The sequence below is a fragment of the Alosa sapidissima genome, chromosome 1, assembly GCF_018492685.1.
Source record: "Alosa sapidissima isolate fAloSap1 chromosome 1, fAloSap1.pri, whole genome shotgun sequence".
Lineage (NCBI taxonomy): Eukaryota > Metazoa > Chordata > Actinopteri > Clupeiformes > Clupeidae > Alosa > Alosa sapidissima.
In genome coordinates, this window is record NC_055957.1 from 44,291,372 (window position 1) to 44,313,871 (window position 22,500).

Consider the following 22,500-nt stretch of genomic DNA (forward strand, 5'->3'; position numbering starts at 1 on the left):
GGATCACAGAGGGCCCCTGGGTGACGCCTACTGCTCTGCCAACAATCTGCAATTACCAGGCCCCAATCAGCCAAGTATGTCTGCACCGCAAAGCCACATTGCCCCCTCGGCCCTGGACGCCACCCCTCCCTGCTACCCAGTCCCCGTCGCCTGGGCTCCCAAATCATGCCCACTTTGCCCACTGTTCATGTCACTGTGTGCCAAGCAGGGGAGTGCCAGGTGCCACAAGAATGCCCAGGACTCTCCGAGACCTGAGCAAGTCAATAAAACAAGGGGCTGAGTCCTCTTGGGTGCCGAGATGTCAACAAGGCTCGTCAGTATTATCTAAACCCAGCCCAACCACTGACCCTGCCCACTATGTGTACCAAGGTCCCACAGGATGGGGGGCAGTGGATGTGCAGGGTGCTAGTGAGACGCTGCGGGGCTCGCGATGGGCTCATTTTAGCAATGATGACCGCCCTCTGCTCTGGACAAGTGAGACAGAGTGATGTGATGCCAAGTGATGGATGGCGTTGTGCACGAGCCCCAGGGTGGCATATCCATCACCACGCACGGAGGCTTCTCTTTCTCGGGTTGTGACTCACAGATGGTTTGAGAACACATGGGAAGATTGTGTGTGAATCTGCGTGTGTGTGTGTGTGAGTGAATGTGTGCAAATCTGTGTGTGTGTGTCTCTCTGTGTGTGTGTGTGTGGTTATCAGTCAGCATCAGTCTTTCTACACAGGAAGTTTGATTCAGTGTGTTGTTATTTTCCACAGTGGTAATTGCTTCCTTTTAACAAGGCCTAGGTGGAGCCTTGTTGTGGCCCGTCCGCCTGTTTGATTGGGCCTTTATCTGGCCTATCTGGCCTATCTGGCCTGTGTGCAGCTCTCCACTGGGCTCTCTGGCCTTTTAACTTCTCCCCGCAGGATTTTAGTAGGAGGCTTCCTCCCAAGGGTGTTTTGATAAGTTAATGGCCTGTGAATTGTTCCTCATTGTCTGTCAGAGCTGCGGAAACAGGCAAGACGAGGAGCAGGAAGGAGCAAGGGTGTGTGTGTGTGTGTGTGTGTGTGTGTGAGTGTGTGTGTGTGTGTGTGTGTGTGTGTGTGTGTGTGTGTGTGTGTGTGTGTGTGAGAGAGAGAGAGAGGTGTATTATGTGTGGTGTTTGTGATTATCTGGATGTGTGTGTGTGTGTGTGTGTGTGTGTGTGTGTGTGTCTATGTCATCCTGCTCTCCACTCCCCCTCTTCTCTGCATCCATCCTGGGAAACCTCTGTGTCTGTGCCGACTGCAGATGTCAAGAGCTTTTCATTAGCTAGATGAGATAGTGCTATCCTGTGATGGCCTGGCCTGAGTTCACCATAGGTGTGTGTGTGTGTGTGTGTGTGTGTGTGTGTGTGTGTGTGTGTGTGTGTGCGTGTGTGTTTGTGTGTGGGTGTGTGTGTGGGTGGGTTGGTTGTGGATGGGGTCACTTCAGGTGAACCAGGGAGGAGTTTGGTGGAGTCTGTCCCCAGAGCCAGCAAATGAGCTGTGAGACTAGGGTACATTGACCAACAACTCTACAGCTACAGTATGTGTGTGTATGTGTCTGTCTGTGTGTGTGTGTGTGTGTGTGTGTACATGTGTGTGTGTGTGTGTGTGTGGGGGGGGGGGGGGGGGGGGTATAAGCATGTATGTGTGCATTTGAATGTGTGTGTGTGTGGGGTGGGGGGGGGTGTAAGCATGTATGTGTGCATTTGAATGTGTGTGTGTGTGGGGGGGGGGGGGGGGGGGGGTGTAAGCATGTATGTGTGCATTTGTATGTGTGTGTGTGTGTGTGTGTGTGGGGGGGGGGGTTGTAAGCATGTATGTGTGCATTTGTATGTGTGTGTGTGTGTGTGTGGGGGGGGGGGAGTGTAAGCATGTATGTGTGCATTTGTATGTGTGTGTGTGTGTGTGTGTGTGGGGGGGGGGGGGGTGTAAGCATGTATGTGTGCATTTGTATGTGTGTGTGTTGGCATGTGTTTCTGTGCATGCGGGTGTGTATGTGTGCAGCCTTGGCAACGATTGATGGTGGTTGCTTAATAAAGGCCTGTGTGATTTGGTGCAGGGGAAATGTAAATGTTTGGAGTAGAATGAGAACTAGGCCTTGAAGTACCCCTGTTCATCATCGCTATGCTGACACACTCCTTATACACACACAACCATGATGGCTCCTCTGTCCTCTTTAGGTGAAATATGATGTGTATGTGTGTGTGTCTGTGGGTGGGTGTGTGTGAGTGTTTATGTATGTGATGTGCCTGGGCTGTCTCAGTGTGTGTGTGCGGTGTGTGGTGTATGTGTTTGTTTATGTATGTGTGAGTTTGTATATGCTGCCCCAGTTTCTGTGTATGTGTGTGTGTGTGTGTGTGTGTGTGTGTGTGTGTGTGTGTGTGTGTGTGTAAGGTGACATGGTGGCATATTTGATGTCGTGTCTAAGGACGGCTCTATCTCTCCTCGCTCTGGTAGAGCCGTGCCGGTAAGCTGCGGTACAGGTCGTTTTATGAGACGTTCGATCTGTGCCGCTCCACTGGACAAATTCTGACCTGCCATAAACAGCCGCTGGCAAAGAAGCACCCCCTCCCCATACACACACACACGCACACACACTCACACACACACACACATCTCTGCCTGCCACAGTTGAATAGTTCAAGGTGGAGGCTGGGCACAGGGCTGCTGGCACTCTGTCTTGTTTGTGCCTAGCCGTCTGTCTGTGTGTGTGTGTGTGTGTGTGTGTGTGTGTGTGTGTGTGTGTGTGCACATGCGCATCTCAGACGTCCTTCAGGCAACAGTCAGGGAGAGTGGAGTGGAGTGGAGAGTGAGGGCGAGATGGCTCAGGGCCCAGGTATTTAGAAGAACTGTCCCTCTGGTGACACATCGCATCTGGGCCTGCTGGGTGCTGCTGCACTGGACACCTCACCGCTAGAAGTGGGAATAACTGACCTCCCTCTCTCTCTCTCTCTCTCTCTTTCACACACACACACACACACACACACACACACACACACACACACACACACACACACACACACACACACACACACTGCAAAACAAAAGCCTCAGCAGAGATCAGCCTCTGCCGAGGCTAATTTAAATATAGATGGGTGTCCAAACCAATTTCCATTTATGTTCACCTTGACTGATGTACTTAAGCTTTACATTATGCATTTCTTTGGTCTCTGGTGGGTGCTTTTTGTTGTCAGTGGCCAGAGGATCCTGAAGGAGAGGCCTCAGCTTTAGAGCCATGGAGGTTGAGATCCAGGCAGGCAAAGAGCTAGTGGCCTGGTATATAGAGACAGTATAGAGAGGAATGCAGACGAGTTCTAGAAGGAGTCTAGAGATTTAGTGAGAGACGAGTCCTCAAATGATCTCTGACTCGTGACTAGTGAGTTTTTACTCCGGTGTTAGATGGTCCATTTCACCATGGGGAGCAAATACACACAAGTCCGGTGGATGTGATCAATTCATCCAAGTCTTCTGCTATCATATTAAACAAGTTGATCATTAAAACCAGAGCTCATTGTATTAAAAGTTGACATCAAGAAGTTTGAACAATATTATCAATTTCCCGCAGATATCCAGTCATATATTTCCTGACTCTGATCTGTTGATGTGCTTGTGATTTAATTCAGGTAGGAGGATGAAAACGAATAGTTTATGAGAGCCCTCTCTGGAGGCATTTAGTGTTTAGTTACTCCGTATTATGGGCTTTGTAAGGCCATTTGGTAATTATGTGTGGATATGGAGATGCTGGGAGTTGGGAGCTGGTAACAGGAGCTGCTAGTTGGAAAAGTGCAGTCTTTTGAAATGGGCGTCTCTGTAGGGGCCTCTCCACAGGCCTGCAGAATAACTCACTTAGCAATGCAGAGATCATCATCATCATTCAGGAAACAATATACAAGTGTGTGTGTGTGTGTGTGTGTGTGTGTGTGTGTGTGTGTGTGTGTGTGTGTGCGCGTGCGCGTGTGTTTGTGTGTGTGCATGTGTGTGTGTGTGTGTGTGTGTGTGTGTGTGTGTGTGTGTGTGTGTGCATGTGTGTGTGTGTGTGTGTGTGTGTGTGTGTTTGTGTATGTGCATGTGTGTGTGTGTGTGTGTGTGTGTGTGTGTGTGTGTGTGTGTGTGTGTTGTGTATGTGCATGTGTGTGCATGTGTGTGTGGGTGTGTGTGGGTGTGTGTGTGTGTGTGTGTGTGTACATATGTATGTATGCATTGCATGAATAGCTCTTTGACGAGGTATTTAATAAGATCTAATTCATTGGAGAATTTGTGGTGTGGCGTTCGCAGCGGGGAGAGTGAGAGGGAGGAAATATGATCTTAATGGAATTTGTCTTACTCAATTTAGACAGGCTCATGCAGTGCACCCTGTAGGTGGAAGAACTGGGGCTCCTGCTCCGATTTCGCGGTTGGAAGCTTTAAACCGCTCGGAAAAAGAAAAAAAAAAACTCGGAAAAACCGCTCCGCAGAATGAAAAATGGAATTCTTGGTGCTTGGTGATGCTGATGCTCATATCATCACATTATGCATGCACCAATACAGTGTTCTCTGGTGTTAATCGGATTTCATTTTATTTGTATCATTTTTTGAAGTCCATTTTTGTTGGGCTGGTCCATGTTGTGACAGCTGGACTGGTCATCTGTCCTTGTTTGCAGGATGATAATATGATAACACTGCCCCAGTAATTAGGTGTCTGAATACATTGGCCGGGTTGCAGAGAGGAAAATGACCTGAGCCTGCACTGGCCTCTTCATTGGGTGCGGTCACGGTTGTTTGGCCTCCTGGTGAACCCTGACTGATGCCTGTGGAAGGGCTTGGTCAGACATCATAGGCTCGTGACGTGGGCAGTGTTAGCCTTACCGTAGGGCCAGCCCAGGGCAGCTCAATGAGCTCACTGCTTCAGCAGAATTTACCTGCAATGCCACTGATCAGCTAGCGCCAAGTGGTAGGCAGCATGACCTTGACTGCCCTCTCCTCCCCTCTTTTCCTCTCCTCTCCTCCTCCCTCTTTCTTATCCTTCCTTTGCTTTCCCTTCCTCCCTCCTCTCTTCTTTATCAGCTCCTCTGTCTCTCTCTGTTGTCTGTCCTGTGCGGCCGGTCGCAGGTGTTGACCGGTGGTTAAGGCCTTTAATGGCCGTGGCCTGGCCTGTAGTAGGCGCTGGGGTGCTGGCAGAGTATCCATTAGGGGCTCATTAGGAGTCCAGAGAGCTCGGGAGGAAGCCGCCGTGATCTTATTATCAGTGTCTCTTCCACGGGCCAGAACGCCTCGGCGAGCCCAGAGGAAACAGGATCAGATCTGGCGGCCCCTTGTGTCTTGGCAGCGTGTGTGAGTGTGTTTGTTTGGGTGGGTTGCTGTGTGTGTATGTGTGTGTGTGTGTGTGTGTGTGTGTGTGTGTGTGTGTGGGTGGGTGGGTGGCTGAGTGTGTGTGTGTGTGTGTGTGTGTGTAGGTATGTGTGTGTGTGGCATGTTAATGTGTGATACTCATGAAAGGGCTTTTTGTACGTGCCGGAATTGAAAGAGGAGGCATCGGGAGGAGTAGATGTCTGTTTAAGCATTCCGCCTTAACACCACAGACGTTTAGAATTGGATTTTTTTTTGTCCGTTGCCGCCGCCAACACCTCTTCACCAGGCCATCCATATTCATAGTGGGATTTTTTCCTTCCTCAACAAAATCATTTGACTGCCTCAACATGGCCGTGGTCCATGTTATCTTTTGTCCGCATTTCAGATACTGCAGGGTGAAATTTGATGAGTTCCTGACAGATTTTTTCCTCTTTCCTCTCCCTCCCTCTCTACTTTTCACTTCCCTCTCTCTCTTTCACTCTAACCTCATCCTTCCCTCCCCCTTTTCTTCCATCTATCCCCCTTCCTTTTTTCTCTCCCTCTCTTCCCTTCTTTTCTTTATTAATGGAATGGTGTAAGCCTTGTCAGCTGGGGGTTGCCATCTCATAGGTGTTTTACTAATGTGATTGTGTGGGACAATGCTTTAATAGCAGTGTTAAAGCTCTCCCCTTTCTCTCTCGATCTGTCTGTGACTGATCAGTTTTAAAGGTGTGTTTGCTGAGAATGTTGCTAAATGGTGGGAGGATGCCAGCCTTGTGGCTAAAACGTTTTGTTTGTAGGTCATATGGACGTAACTCTGTGGGAACGTGTGATAATGGTTGAATGAAGTTGTAAACCTCTCTCTCTCTCTCTCTCTCTCTCTCTCTTTCTCTATTTCTACCTGCACAGGTGAGCACTTGCGTATCTGCCCTCAGGGCTACACCTGCTGCACCAGTGAGATGGAGGAGAAGCTGTCCAACCTGAGTCGCGTGGACTTCGAGCGTCTGGTGAAGGAGGAGGGACGCTCACTGCAGATCACCCTGAACACCCAGTACAAGAGCTTCGACAGTGAGTGGCAATGCCAGCAAGGCCACACACACACACACACACACACACACACACACACACACACACACACACACACACACACACATGATGATACACAGCACAACTTTTGACCAATGTTGCCACCGGGCACTGTTGCGGAGCAGATGTTGTTCCATTGCACAAAAAGTTACCCTTAGAACCACTGTTAGAGACAAGCTTAAGTGGGCCTCTCGTGAGAGTAGGCACAGAGCCATCACTTTATCTTCACTTCACTTCAACCATTACAACACCACCGTTATGTGCAAGACTGATCTGACCAATAGCCTTGTGGCTTGCTGTTGTTAAATGATTCCAATTCTCCATCTCTCTCTCTCTCTCTCTTTCCTTTTGACTGTCAATAAAGGAACCTTAAAAGTCAAAGTCTCTCTCTCTAAACCACTTGCTCCTTCAGTCGTGATGTTGATGACACCACAGTGCTATTCGGAAACCTGAGTGTGTGTGAGGGAGTACAAGTGTTATGCAGAGAGAGAGAGAGAAAGAGAGAGAGAGAGAGAGAGAGAGAGAGAAAGAGAGAGAGATGTCATCTGCATTACACCATCAGTACACACAGGGTTGAGGAATGTACAAGCAGACAGGCCATCCAGGACAGGGGCACTTGGGGCCACCAGGGGCAAAAGTGAAGGATGCAAAGGTCCCTAGAAGCCCAGAGACAAGACATCAGAGCTGCCAGTGTGGACAAAGTTGACCGAGTTGCGTTAGTATGATGTGATAGAGGACTGGAGTAAGAAGGGTAGTTCTTTCCCCCACTGAGACTCCCCATATAGACCCAATGACCTGATCAGGCCACTGAGGTCTATAGCTAGCTCATATTAAAATGTTTTATTATCATGGGCAATTTCAGTTTCATTGCGCATGGAGCTACCATTTTGAATATGGGCTCCACTATTAACTGCTATGCTAGTATTCTGTATCTTCAAGCGATAAACTTGCTGATGCAGATGGACTGGAATGTGAGAGCCGCAGAGATAACATAAGATACGGTGAGAGTTGATCTGTAAAACAGATGAGTGGATGGATATAGAGAAATAGATTGATAGAGTGATACAGAGGGCCAGATGTACTAACGCTTTTGCGCCCACTTCAGGCATATTTGTTTCGCAGCGTGCATGTAAATTCATTGCGAGGTACTGTATATACAAACAGGCCGCAAAGATGTTAAAGCTCAAACTGCCTTTCGCGGGAGCTGAAAAGGGCACATTGCGTTTTTCGTGTCATGCATATGCATTCATGGGAGGATCCAGAGGAAAGTGGGAGTTTAGCGTAAAGAGATGGGAGGGGAAGCGTAAATAGCGCGTAATTATGTATTCCACAGTATATGTACAAAGACTGCTCGTGAAAGCGCACGTCTATTCTGCGCCTAAATACTTCCGCCTTGTAAAAGCAGGTGTTAATCCAGTTGCAGTTCAATGCGTCAATAAGAGAACCTTTCAAAGACAACAGAATCGCTATTTAGAACAGGAGTTTTGTAAGTAGTAGGCTACTATCAAAAGCAACCTTAAAGAAGCCCTATGTAAGTCGGGTTATTCCTTCGCTGTTTCTGGGTTTTCGCCTGATTTTGGCTCGCATTTTTACGACATAGCTCCCCCTGCAGCTTCGGTAGCAAGTGACTGCTATGCTAAACCCCTACTAGCTAGCGAGATAGCCATCAAGAAACCAAGCTAAACACATACAGGGCTCACAATAAAACGGTCGAGCAAACACATTGTTCAAGAGACTATCAAACCACATTACAAAAACAAAGCTCACCCAAGGGTAGGCTACAATTTCAGCAGCAACAAAGCCAAGTCAGAGTCCGTTTTGCAGTCTTCTTAGAAACTACAATCTGACTACATTTTCAAGGCCTTCCGCCGAGTCACATCCGGATGTGTTCGGTCCGGGACCAGAAAGTTGCATATTATTTTTTTCCGCGGAGAAGCACTAGGGGGAGACGAAGCACCCACCAAACGACCCAAAAAGTGTTGTAGAACCATCAGAACGACTCTCAACCTGCATAATAAAGGTCATTTTTGCTAAAATTGTTGCATAGGGCTTCTTTAACTTTCGTTGGCCTTTCGAATGTCTTACTTTCACTTTCACGTCATTCACTTAAACTTTCCTACTTGCTAGATTTGACCAATTTTCCATAGCCTACGTCCACAAGTAGTTTGAGTAAAACTACTGATCTTCATTATCTCCCTGCTTGTTGACATATTCTCATGTATTGTATTATTTCATGATCGCTAAACATTTCATTCTTTTTAATGTTGTCATCAGTTAACTTCATTCAACTGAGCTTGTATGTAGGTTGTGGACGTTCGTAAATTGCGTGTATGGGCGGAGAAAGGCAGAGAAAGGCGCAGATTACACTAGTTTGATAAATACGATGGAAACTTGGGTCTGACAGCGTCTGTAAAAAAAAAACGCAATCTGCGGTTTGTCCATTGACACTGATAACGCTACGTTCGCAAATGTACATACATCTGGCCCAGAGTGGGAGCGATAGAAAAAGAGGGAGAAGGGAGTGAGAGAGGGAAAGAAAGAGAGAGAGAGAGAGAGAGATGTATCCTGTTGACAGTCGTGAGTGTTTTTTTTTCTCTCCGTCACACCTCATGAAGTTGCCGTGTTGCCACGGTGATCACCTGGGCTAATGAGGGCTCACAGGTCACCTGCACCAGCTGCTCCACCTGTCTCCCTGTTCCACTGCAAACACCACACATACACATACGTATACACACACACACACACATAATGCACACATACACACACACACACACACACACACATAGACATACACACACAATCGCATACATACACTTAAACGCACACACACATAGACATACTGTACACACACACACACATACAATCTCACCAACCTCCAAACCCCCCCCCCTCCCCCACACACACACACTTCCTCATAGTCTCACCAGACACACAAACACACACACACACACACACACACACACACACACTGTCACAGTTTCAGCCATCTTACTATATTTCACCCTACGACAAGTACCAAAACAGCCCACAGGCTGTACAAACTACCCTGCCCCCCCCCCCCCCCGGCCCCCCCTCCACCCTTCACCCCTCTGTTCCAGAGTCCTAGCCTTAGCCATATCGCACGTCAGCACACACAGTTCTGCATCAGAGACAGATATGGAGAGTGTGTTTGTGTTTGAAACTCTCAATTGGTTATGCTACATGATCTAGGCCAGTGGATGTTCACAGTGCTCATGAAGGAAACTCTATAAATCGAACAGAATGTTTGTGTGTGTGTGTGTGTGTGTGTGTGTGTGTGTGTGTGTGTGTGTGTGTGTGTGTGTGTGTGTGTGTGTGTGTGTGTGTGTGTGCGCGCATGCGCATGTGTGTGTGCGTGTGTATGTTTACGTGAGCATGTCTGTGTACATATGCAGTGTGCCAATATGGGCTATTGACTGTGTATTCTAGCCAGGTCCCGTGATGCCACTGACCGGGAACAGTCTGTGAGCGCTGTAAGTGTGCTTACAGCCTCTCTCCCTCTCTCTGGACACAGTCCTGGCTTACATAACTCTCTCTTCCTCTCCTCCTTTCTCTATGTCTGTTTCTCTTGCTTTCTCTACGTCCATGGCTGTATTTCACTAGCTCTGCACTGGTCTGCATTCATGATTTATTGAGACGTGGTCAGTCAAAAGTACAGAATGTCTCTGCCTCCTACTTGAGCTTGATGTGCTCTGATCCTTTGATGACCTCTGTGACCCCTCTGTGTGGACCACTCGCCTGTCCTGTACTGTAGAGTGTGTACTGGCGTCCAGTGTTTGGGTCCCTGGTTGGTGTCGAGTCAGAGGACGGAAATAAATCCTCATCTCAGAAGCTGGCGGGCTCAGGGCTGCGTGTCCAGTAGCCGCTTTATGAGGGTCTTTGCGGTGGCCATGGCGATGGTAAAGCGTTCGGGGAGCTGGTGGCTGTCGAGAAGTCTGCGGCTGGAATTACTGACCTCTCAGACTCCCACACACGCCTGCCTGTGGTGGAGATGCCTTTACACTGAGGACTTTCCATGGGCTGGGAGAGCCAGTCACGCGCACGCGGGGGGAAGACAGAGTCCTCTCTCTCTCTCTCTCTCTCTCTCTCTCTCTCTCTCTCTCTCTCTCTCTCTCTCTCTCTCTCTCTCAGGGCTAGTCCACACGTACCAAACCGATCTTTTTTTTCCTCCGTCTTCCCTGGAACCGTATCAAGAATATTTGCGTCCAAACGGATCCATCTCAACACGACTCAACACGGTAATTCATATCCCAGGCCTATAGGTGACTGTTTCTTTACAGAAATTGACCAAAGCTTGCGCGCTGTAGGCTATACAAACAGACAGAATAGGCTATGACGAAAATGGCTAGTGCAAGGAAACCAGAAGTGTTTGTGTGGACTGATAGTGAACTGTCAACTGTTGTCAACTGTAAAACTAATAAACTTAATTTTTACGGTTTGTGAAGGGTGCAGTCCCGTCCTTTATTTGGCTAACGCAGGTACAAATAATCGCCTTTACTTTCTTTGGTTGTAGGATTCACATTAGTTTTGGCCATCATCGCAAGTGCATAGGCTACTAAACGCTAGGCCTACCCAAGTTCTAGGCTATTCCGTCGCCAATATAATATTGCTATAATACATTCGTTAGTAACAGTTGATACTTTTGCCTGCATCAAATCACGCATTCGCATTTAGTGCGCTACCATCGGCTTAACATGAGTTCTAAGCGTCTTTGTATGCTCATGTCTGACTTCACTAGACTGTGAATGCATTTATTTATGTTGTAAGACATGTAAAATAAATGAATGACACCGGCACTACGCACAAATTAATTTAAACTTACACCGCACTTCCCTAATAACTTCTGACTAGTTCTCTTGCGTCACTGACATTAACATCAAAAAACACTGGGAAAAACACTGTTCAGTCCACCAAGTCATAAGCTATTGGCGCTGAGCAGCACTAGTTGTGATATTTATCCTACTGAGTGTAATTGTAGGTAATGTCATGTATGAAAACTAGTATTGTTAGGCAATACTATAAGTGTCAAGTCCAGGGCAGCAGAGGTGTGGCGATGACATCAATACGCATGTATGCGGTTTCGCCGTCCAAACGAACTCACAAGGGCTACGGTTTCAGATTTTTCCAACCTGGGACCAGGTTTCAAAAAAGTGCGGTTTCGGGGAGTGCGTTTACAGGATTCATTTGGACGATCGGCCAAGACGAAGCAAAACCGGTGCGTTTAACCCAAAAAGCGTCTCCGTGTGGACGGGGCTCTCTCTCTCTCTCTCTCTCTCTCTCTCTCTCTCTCTCTCTCTGTCTTTCTCTTATTGCTCTCTCTCTCTTCCTCTCAATTCAATTCAATTGAGCTTTATTGGCATGACAAAACATATAATTTGTATTGCCAAAGCATACATGTACTGTACGTAGTAGTGTGTAAAGACATAAAACAAAACATCATGCATCATACTCTACTGCAACGGCAGTGTGTGTGTGTATGTGATGGTGTGTGTGTGTGTGTGTGTGTGTGTGTGGTGTGTGTGTGTGTGTGTGTGTGTGGGTGTGTGTGTGTGTGTGTGTGTGTGTGTGTATTTGACTTTTTGTGTGCTTCACTGATGAAGTGACTTCCTTTGTTTATGGCAAGCATCTATACTGTATATCTTGCTGCGACTCTTGCACTCTTTTGTTCCTCTCCTAATAGTATTCTTAGACTTGGATCCTTAAAGTTTTGAAGGTATCTCTTTCCATTGGCAGTATTCAGCCAAGAAGTGAAGCTCTGTTTCTGTGGCACCTTGGTTGCAATTGGTGCATAGCCTGTCTTCTCTGGGCAGCCAGGTTTGCCTGTGTCTGCCCTTCTCAAGAGCCAGACTGTGATTGCTTAGTCTGTACCTTTTCAAGGTTTTTCTCTGTCTGGTATCAGTGACTGTGGATTTTGTTTTTCTGCATTTATAATTTGGTTAGGCCGAATTGTTTGAGAAAGGGTGGCAAGGTCCTGAGGCTGACTATTAGTTGTGTTAGTTGTACTATTAGTATGTGTGAGTCTCAGGACTAGCTGGATGAGGGGGCTTGTTTTTACACTCTCTTGGCTTTTTAGGGCTTTATAGGGCCTCTCTCCTCTTCCTCTCTCCTCTTTTAGGGCCTCTCTCTCTTCCTATTTCTCTCTGTCCCTGTTGTGCTGTTGTATCAGTCTCTCTTTCTCTGTCTTTCTATTATTGCTCTCTCTCTCCATCTTTCTCGCTCTCTTCCTCTCTCTCACTCTCTTCCTATTTCTCTCTGTCCCTGTTGTGCAGTCTCTCTCTCTCTCTCTCTCTCTCTCTCTCTCTCTCTCTCTCTCTCTGTGTTTCTGTTAATCTCACTGTCCATTCTCTGTATCTGTCCTTGTCTTTGTGTGTCAAGTTACGCTGTATCTGTATCTCTTGAGTAAATACTCTATGTAGTCTGTACAGAGAGACTCTGTATATAGAGTCTACTTCTCTGTGTCTCTTTCTACCTGTCAAATTATGTCTTTCCATGACCCTCTCGATCTTTCACACACACACACACACACACACACACACACACACACACACACACACACACACACACACACACACACTGCCCTGTCTGTCGTCAGAGTTGTGTGTTGGCCTGCCTGCCGGTCCTCCTCTAGCTGGATGCAGTGTGTTAGGGGGCTGGAGGTCTGCTTCTCTGGGTAGATTAGGCACATTTTTCCTGGCTGAGCTGGAGGTCAAGCGCCCGGCGAGGGCAGCAACAGCAGGCTGGGGACGAGGCCAAGCAAGCACTGGCAGCCCTGAAAGGAGAGGAAGGGAGGGAGAGAGGGAAGGAGGGAGAGAGAGAGAGAGAGAGAGGGAGAGGGAGGGAGAGAGGGAGGGAGAGCGAGGGGGGCAGTGCAGGGCTTAACTGTGCGACCTGATTTATGCTGGATGTGGCGACATTCTGCTGAGCTGCACAGAACACTCCAGAGATGAGACGAGATGAGAATGAGACAAGACGATGCATGGAGACTCACACATGATCAAATCACACAGTCTGTCTTGTCTTGTGTTTCGCTCTCAAGCTATCCTTCTCTACCCCCTTACCTCTTTCTCTCTCTCTACCACTTTACTTTCCTTGAGTCTTTCTCTCTCCCTCTGTCTATTTGCCCTCTCTATCACTCTCTCTCTCTCTCTCTCTCACACACACACACACACACGTACAGTACACACACTCTGTCTCGTAATCTTCTTTCTCATTCTCCCTGGCTTTTATATACAGTGTATTTATGGCCCACTCTTCCTGGTTTTATTGCCAAATAAAGGGGAAGTATCTGTTTCTTTGCTCCCTGTTTCTCTTCTCTTCTCTTCTCTCTAACATTTACCCTCTCTCCCACATTTATTCACCTCCTCTTGTTCTCTCTGTCTCTCTCTCTGTTTGCCCATGTCTTTTCTCTCTTTCGCTGTTTCTGTAGTCTCTACAGTAACTCTCTGCCTCCATCCGTGTGCCTGTGTCTCTGCTGCTTAGCGACACAAGCTCCTTCTTCACACTGCTCTCCTGTCCGGACGGCTCAGTATCCATAACATGCGTTTAGCCTGTCTTATCTAAATCCACATGACGCGGGATAAGCATCTACCGTGTACGCAAACTCAAACTAACGCAATCTCTGTCTGAGATATGAGGAGTAAACACAGACATAGATGTTATCCCTGCCATGAACTTTCTCTCTCTTTCTTTTTCTCTATTTCCCTCTCTGCCTCTCTCTCTTTCTCTCTCTCTCTTTCTCTATTTATCTCTCCTATTTCTCTCTCTGCTTCTCTCCCTTTCTCTCTTTCTCTCTCTCTCTTTCTCTCTCACTCTCTTTCTCTATTTATCTCTCTGCCTCTCTCTCTCTCACACTCTCTTTTTTCCCATCTCATGGTTAAACTCATGACATAGTCAGTGGCTAAGCCCTGTTGATTGATAACCAATCTCCCGCTGTATCCTCTCCTGTCCCCTCACCGCCTCGCCTCGCCTGGCTTGACCTCATGATCGATGCTGGGCTCTGGTTATGCAATCCTCCGTCCATACAGGCTCCCTCTGTCCCTCTGCCTCTCCTCCATCTATTCATCCGTTTATCTATCCCTCCATTCCCCTATCCATCCCTCCATCCCAGCCCAGCTCATTATCGTATTGTTTTGTGTGGTTTCTGAAGGCATGTGGGAGTGATGGGGAGTCCTTGGCATTGTCCTGTGGACAGCCAACAGCAGCCATCGAGACCCTGTCCACGCTCTATCTGCGCTCTTGGGAACATGGTCGCAGGGTGTGCGCTCTACTGTTGGTTTTCAATGTCCGAAACTTTCATGCACACAGTCCCTATGACCGGGGTGGACCTCCACTCATTTCATCTCTCTCCCTCTCCTTATTTGTCAGTCTTGCTCTCTCTTTCTCTCTCTCTCTTTCACCCTCTCCCTCTCTCAGGGAATGCACATGGCGTGGTCAGAGACGGATCTGTAAACAAACACGGCCTGCCTCCATGTGTGTGTTTGTGTGTGTGTGCGTGTGCGTGTGCGTGTGCGTGTGCGTGTGTTTGTGTGTGTGTGTGTGTGTGTGTGTGTGTGTGTGTGTGTGTGTGTGTGTGTGTGTGTGTGTGTGTGTGTGTGTGTGTGCGAACGAACAGGCCTCAGCCATCACTCCCTCTGTGTAAATAGCCACCGCAACTCACCAGCAAGAGATCAGAGCGCACTGGCGTCCAGATCTGATAGCCATGGGAATCATGGCCACATTCCTCAGACGCATCTCGCCAATTACATGGGAAATTGCATATCAGAACATACAGTAAGGCTAAATACAAACAAGCGCACGGCGATGGCAGTGTGGGCGTGCGAAGAGACGGTATATTTTCTTTTCTTTGACGTCTCTTGGAGTTTTTTTGGGGGGGTGTTTTTCTTCCCTGGTGGGGTGGAGAGAGGGTGTTTTTGATGGTGTTTGCAATGGCGGTGCTTTGTGAAGACTTTCTGTTTTTTTTTGTTTTTTTTCGTGCTTGTTCTCTGATGTCAGACGGATGTCAAGATGAAGGGAATGGTTTCCGAGGAAGTGATGTTCTGAGGCATGCGAGACAGAGAACGAGACAGAGAGAGAAACAGAGAGAACGGCTTGCATTATGGGAATGCAGCAGGTGTTTTTTTTTTGTGTGTGTGTGTGTGTGTGTGTGGGGGGGGGGGGGGGTTCTGCAAAACTCCTTCCCCCTTCAGCTGGGGAAAGTGCCTCCACGGCTGTTCCCTTCGCTCTGTCCCGGGGACATTCGCGAGCACTCCCAGACTTTTATTCCCTGTGTGCAACTTGGGGGAATTCCGGCGGCCATCTTGCAGGGCGTTCCGATTGGCACGAACAGCATCTCCAAACCCTCAATTTGACTCTGGGGGGGACGCGTCCACAAAACCACTCATTGCACTGAGCCCCCACATCCTGACAGGCATTTCTCTCTGCAAGGAACAGCTCTCAAGGAACGTATGCACATGGAGATGCAAAAGGAGATGGATACACCCTGGTGTATATGCTGTGTGTGTGTGTGTGTGTGTGTGTGTGTGTTTTACAAAGTTTCTCTGTGACTATGTGTGTGTGGGTGGGTGTGGGTGTGGGTGTGTGTGTGTGTGTGTAGTGGTTGGGATGGACTCTGAGAGGGAGTTGGAAGTGAAACGCATCCCTGTCATCTGTAGCCACAGCTGATTCACTGTCAGCGTCTGATAGGCTGTACTCCCCACCCTAGCACACTCTCACACACCCCCCGTGGTGTCAATAATCTGTGTGACTCAACTCCCTCCTCCCCAAGGAGAGAGAGAGGGCGGGGGGCGTAAACCACATCTGGGACTGGTTAGCTGCTAGTCTGGGCTGCACTGGGTGTGGGCATGGCAGGGCGTATGGTTATAAGTGCAGGGCGTCGTGTCCTAGCCTGCCAAGGAGCGAGGAACATTTTTAGGCACATTTCTAGGCTTCTACTTCCTCCACAGTATCCCCCTCGAGATGACCGAGAGCTCAGAGCTCGGGAAAAAAGGCCTCGGAATCTTTCCCCTCTCACAGCTCAGTGTGTCACGGCTCAAGAGACCTCACTGGACAAGATGAGAGAAGGGCCTCCTCTGGGCCTCCAAACTGGACATGTCGTAAAGGGCAGATCACCGCCCCCCCCGCTGTGTTATCCGAAAGTTAATGCTGCATTAGTGCCGGCGGCCCATTATGTAGCTGGGAGCTGCGGTGGATGAGGGAGGCAGAACCGGCACACTCACCGTGGTGCTCCCTGATGGGGACAGCAGGCAGGAGAGGAGAGACCGCATGCGCTCCAGAGGGAGGAAGTCTTTGGGAAACCCGTCTAAAAATACAGAGTTATTGCGCATGGAAATTGCAGCGTAAACAAAATAATTGCGCCTTGGGGTGCCGCCGGGTTTAAATATACAGGAGGTGTTACGGCGTGCCGTGGCTGTGAAGTTTAGATTTGTGTGCGTGTGTGTGCAAGCATGTGTGGTAGGGAGAATGAGAGAGAAAGATGGTAGTTAAGTTCAGTGGTTGTTAAGATTTGTGAGTTTACCAGAAATACAACTCTCAAATATTTCAGTGTATCCAAGAAGGCCCTCATCAATTACTCTTTGAGCAATAGTGCATTGGTCATCGTAGCGGTGTGTGTGTGTGTGTGTGTGTGTGTGTGTGTGTGTGTGTGTGTGTGTGTGTGTGTGTGTGTGTGTGTGTGTGTGTGTGTGTGTGTGCCAGCTCTGCAGTTGGGTGGCGGGGCAGTGGAACTGGGGCCCTCTTTATTAGTCCTGCCAGCTGCTGCTGACCAGCGTGACCAACAACCTCAGTCAACTCTGCCCAGTGCACATGCCCACTTTCAGCACAGGGAACAGAGAGAGAGAGGGAGAGAGAGAGAGAGGGAGAGGGAGAGGGAGAGAGAGGGAGAGAGATAGAGAGAGGGAGAGGGAGGGAGAGAGAGGAAGGACATTGGGGAGGGACGGGGTGGGGGGTAGTTGGGGAGAAAGAAAGTGGGTGCAATAAGACTGCGAGAGAGAGTGGGAGAGAGAGAGAGAGAGAGAGAGAGAGAGAGAGAGAGAGAGAGAGAGAGAGAGAGAGAGAGAGAGAGAGAGAGAGAGAGAGAGAGAGAGAGAGAGAGAGAGAGAGAGAGAATGACTGTACAGTGCAGTGGAGGAAGAGGTCAGAGAGGAGTGCTGGTGCAGAGATGCGGTGGGGAGTGGTGTGATGTGAGGTGAGATCACGGGCAGGTGTGCCAGACAGAAGGTGTGCTTGCCCTGGCAGGTGGTGCGGGGGCTAATGGTGTCATACCTGGCATCTGGATACACCGGGCTTCATCACGCACACTTTATTTGACACACACATACTACACCATATACACACACACACACACACACACACACACACACACACACAGCACACACACACATGCACACACACACACACACACACACACACACACACACACACACACACACACACACACACACATAAAATGAGCTCTCTTAGTCACATTCATTTCCTCTGAAGTTGCTATGATCCAACCCTGAGATTTTAAGGATTTAAAGCGGAATCTTCTAGAAGGATCCAGGATCAAAGCCTGTCATCTGCTGGCCAGCATATAATACATTAGTGCTTTAATAATATCCATTCAATTCTTAGTCAGCCATCGGATGACATGAAACAAAGGCAGAGCAGCAGTGGGCCTTTGAAAAGCCAGAGATACCAATCAGTTCAGACTGGGCATACTTGATTGATTCCTGTGTGTAATATCTGACTGACCTCTCATGGAGTCAGCGGTGACAGGGAAGCCTTTTTACGTCCTCCATTTTGTGTCAGAGCCTGTTGGTTTCTCAGCTCTGCACACGGCCCGTGCAGGATCAGTGGGCGTACCAGTGGCATCACTCACCGAGAAAGAGAAACTGTGTGTTATAGTGAGAGGGAAAAACAGAGAGAGATAGAGAAAGAGAGAGAGAGAGAGAGAGGGCAGGAGACAGAGAGATAGAGAGGTATGAGAGAAGAACAGAGGGAGAGAAAAAATGAGAAACAGAGACAGACAGGTTGAGTAGGAAGGACAGAGAGACAGAGAGAGTGGGGGTGGTGGTGTGGGGGCAGATGGATTGTTTCCTCTGTGTTTTCTATCTGTTGTTTTTTATTGATATGGTGGAGTTTGTCCCAAATGATGTCTGGATGGCTCTATTGATATGGTGGAGTTTGTCCCAAATGATGTCTGGATGGCTCTACTGATATGGTGGAGTTTGTCCCTAATGATGTCTGGATGGCTCTTAAGCGTTTCAGCGGCTCCTCCTGTCGCACCACTTGTCTGATAAGTGCTCTCTGATTGATGCACAGCCATTCTGACAAATAAACACTTAGGGAGCCCTAGAAGCTCCATTTCTCAACGTCAGCCCTCCACCACTCCTCCGCCCGCCTGTCCCCCTCCTCCTCCTCCTCTTCTTCCTCCTCCTCCTCCTCCGCCTGCCTGTCCCCCTCCTCCTCCCCCTCCTCCTTCTCTGCGTCCTGCCTGTTGAGCTCCAGTGCTTCTCCCTCGCTGGCCTGCGGCTGCTCTGCGGACATGTCTCCCGGGGATGGACACTCAGAAAGGCATCCTCCTCCCTTTTAGGAAATGGTTATAGAAGATTTGAGTAAAGATTGATTTTGTAGTTTGTAGTTTATAGTAGGGGAGTAGAGCTCCTTGTGGGCATCTGATTGGTTGAATTTTGGTCAGTTGAGGGCATCAGGGATATCCTACACCCAAACCGCTCTGAAGTAAGATAGTGCCTTACAAAACAGACACTGACTTTTGCTAATATTATGTAGAACTTCTGTATAACTTTGGTGGCATGATGTAGTGTGTGTGTGTGTGTGTGTGTGTGTGTGTGTGTGTGTGTGTGTGTGTGTGTGTGTGCATGCACATATGTGTGTGTAGCACTTTGTTGGTGTTATGTGTACTGTATGTGTGTGTTGCGTAGTGTGTTTTGATTTGTGAAGCAGAGGACAAACACATGCTCAGGCGTTGGTTAGGAACAGGGCCGGCGGAAGGCAATCCTGCACTCTGGGCGAAATAGGAATATGTCGCCCTCATAGACTGCGTGCCACTTTCGACTGTGTGCTACCTTCCCAAAAGTCCCTGGCTGCAGCGTGCAGATCGGGGCTGGTTTCATTGTGTGGGAGCTCAACGTTGCTACTTTCCAGCGTTACTGGATATTATACAGAAATCGGAGTACCTATTTAATATGATGCCGTCTGTTAGGTGTGCTTTTAAACGTGACATTAGGAACGCACTTCGAGTGTCGCTGTCTCATCACCCCGCGATAGGACCATCTTATTGTGGGGAAACGAGCTCATTGCTCCCCTGATTCGGTGACATTCGGTGAGATTCAGATTTTACCTTATTACATTGTCATCCCTCTGCTACGTTCCACTGCTAGCAACCTGACGATTCAGGCTGAAGATCAGTAGACCTACCCATATGCGGGAGAAATGTTTTTCAATCTGTGCACTTTTCTTCCGCAGCACTATGCTTTGCATGTCTCTCTCATGACTGTTATTTAACCGATATCACTGAAGATTAATTACTTGCTGCTCCCGCATTTAAACCATCTAATGTCATTATTTGACAATCAATGTGCAATTGTAGCCTATAGCTCCCCTGGTAGTTTGGCGTCCAGGGCAATTGCCCAGAATGCCCATGCCTTCCTGGTTAGGAACTTTCCACAGCACTGGGAGCTGGAGGGCCTGGGTGACTGTAGCTTTTGTCTGCTGAGGGTGTTTGGTGTGTGTGTGTGTGTGTGTGTGTGTGTGTGTGTGTGTGTGTGCGCGCGTGTATGTGTCTCCAAGCACAGTTTTACAAACACACCCTAGCACACACATATACACACAGAAGATGGTAAAGAAGATATCTGCCTTTTAAATATCTCTAATTTAATTTTGCCATATTAGTGTCTACAAGTGCTTACAAAATGCCACCAGAGAGAGGGAGAGAGAGATTGTGAAATACAAATGGAATGAGTAAGGAGAGGGAGAAGGGAGAGGGAGAGAGAGAGAGCAGTGAGTAGAAACGGGAAATAATGGAGCCATCTGCTGCAGAGGCAGCCAGGCTGAACCAAAGGCTGAGCAAATCGACAGTGTCAGCAAAACGAAAAAAAAACAAAACAAATCCCACTTACCCCCCCCATATCCAACCCCCCTCCCCCCACACAATCACCCTTCAGCGCCACCAACCTGCGAGCCCCCCAGCGCCCCCCTAGTACCCCACATGCCACCACGCGCCTAATTCAATCACTCACCACTCGTCAACGTGGACAAATACAATTACGGGGAATTGGATCCATTTCCACAAGCTTTGCCATTTTCTCTCTCTCTCTCTCTCTCTCTCTCTCTCTCTCTCTCTCTCTCTCTCTGCCCCCTCTTATACTGTCCACCCCTGCATCCATCCATCTCTCTCCCTTTTATCATTATTTCTCCATCCATCTCTCTCTTTCCTCCCTGGTGACTCTCTCCATCACTGGCCTAGCCACAAATGAACAGCCGGGCTCACCTGTTACAGGGCTATTAATGTCAGTTAGAATGAGCATGGGCTGGAGAGAGAGGGATAGAGAGAGAGAGAGAGAGAGAGAGAGAGAGAGAGAGAGGAAGAGTGCTGAGTAGAATGAGAGAAAATGAAAGACAGAGAAGTGCAGTAGCATTTTCATGACTATCCCCTATGATTCCCTATGATTCCCTATGGTTAAACGTGGCTGACCGTTCCCCATTGCTGTCTGGTCAGATGAATAGAGACACACAAGGGGGCAAGTAGGGATATAACAGCCTTTTCCATTCAGCATTTTCTCCTCTTTTTAAGAGCTCTCTTATATCAATCATTTTAAAATGGCTCCAGCCTGCACTCTGTAAACCCCTCCCACACTCCTTGATAGTTGGCCTGACTTGACATTTGTTGCCTGCAGGAGACAAGCCACAATCTAGCATGCAAATGGATTTCCTTATCTGTTCCTTGCAATATTTTTTGCCTCAGGGAAAAACAACCCCCCCCCCCTCCCCCGAGTGCATCATCCCCTCTTTTCTTCTTCTTTTTCTTCTTCTTCTTCTTGTTCCTCCTCCTCCTCTTGTCCGACGGTGACTATGAGCTCGGATCAGTTCCAGTCCTTACACAGATGAGCTGAAGAGGGGAACAAACAGGTAGACAGACTTTCATACAGACAGGCAGACAGAGTTTTAAACAGGCAGAAAGACAGGCAGGCAGGCAGGCATAAAAACACACAGGGAGGCAGACAAATGTCACATGGGATGCCATTTGCTGCACAGCTTGGCGGAGGCCTTCTGCAGTTAGAGTGGTGAGATGGAAGATAAGAATGGAGGGAGAGAGGGAACAAAAAAGAACTGAAAAATGAAAAAAGGTAATTGGGTTGTTTATATGTGACCTTCATCGGCATCTCATCTCCATCCAACTCTTTATCTCTCATCTCTCAGTCTTCTGTCTGTGTCCACACACACACACACACACACACAGACACACACACACACACACACACACACACACACACACACACACACACACACACACACTTCTTCACACTTCTTTCTCTTTGTCTGTTGAGGTGTGTATATGTCCCATCTCTCTGCCAAGGTGACCATGTGTCCTTAGTGAATCTCTCTCTCTCTCTCTCTACTGATATTAATAATTGCATGTGGTCCATAATTTACTCTGCACCATGCTGAATGGCCCTTTGGACCATGGGTGTGTATGTGTGTGTGTGTGTGTGTGTGTGTGTGTGTGTGCGCTACTTGCCATTTCCTCATCTCAATGTGACAATAAGGGAGACCTGTCAGCACAGAAGGTCCAATTATATTTTAATGGCCATCATAAACAATGGAACAAAAAACATCTGTTTACACTGGTGACAAGCAGGAATATTAATAAGCTTAGATTTAGAGATAGGGTTCGAGGTAGTTTGCCAGTTCGTTGACAATTAGTTGAGTTTGTTGACAATTAGTTTTCCTTTTGTTGAATGTTAGATTCTATAGCAATCAATCATTGTGATGGATGGTGGCCATTAAAATGTGTTAACAAGATAAAATGTAAGCAAAGTGTTGGTAAAACTTTAGTCAAGTGGAAGTGAAGTGTTCTGTGCAG

General features: G+C 48.1%; 1 protein-coding gene across 1 annotated transcript in view; it reads left to right on the forward strand.

Annotated features, from left to right (window-relative positions):
* LOC121705522 (glypican-1-like) overlaps positions 1–22,500 on the forward strand; it is a 74,098-nt gene that overhangs the window by 30,607 nt on the left and 20,991 nt on the right. The window contains exon 3 of the mRNA XM_042086575.1: positions 6,225–6,383. Within this exon, the coding sequence (XP_041942509.1) occupies positions 6,225–6,383 (159 nt within the window). The remainder of the gene's footprint in view (positions 1–6,224; positions 6,384–22,500) is intronic.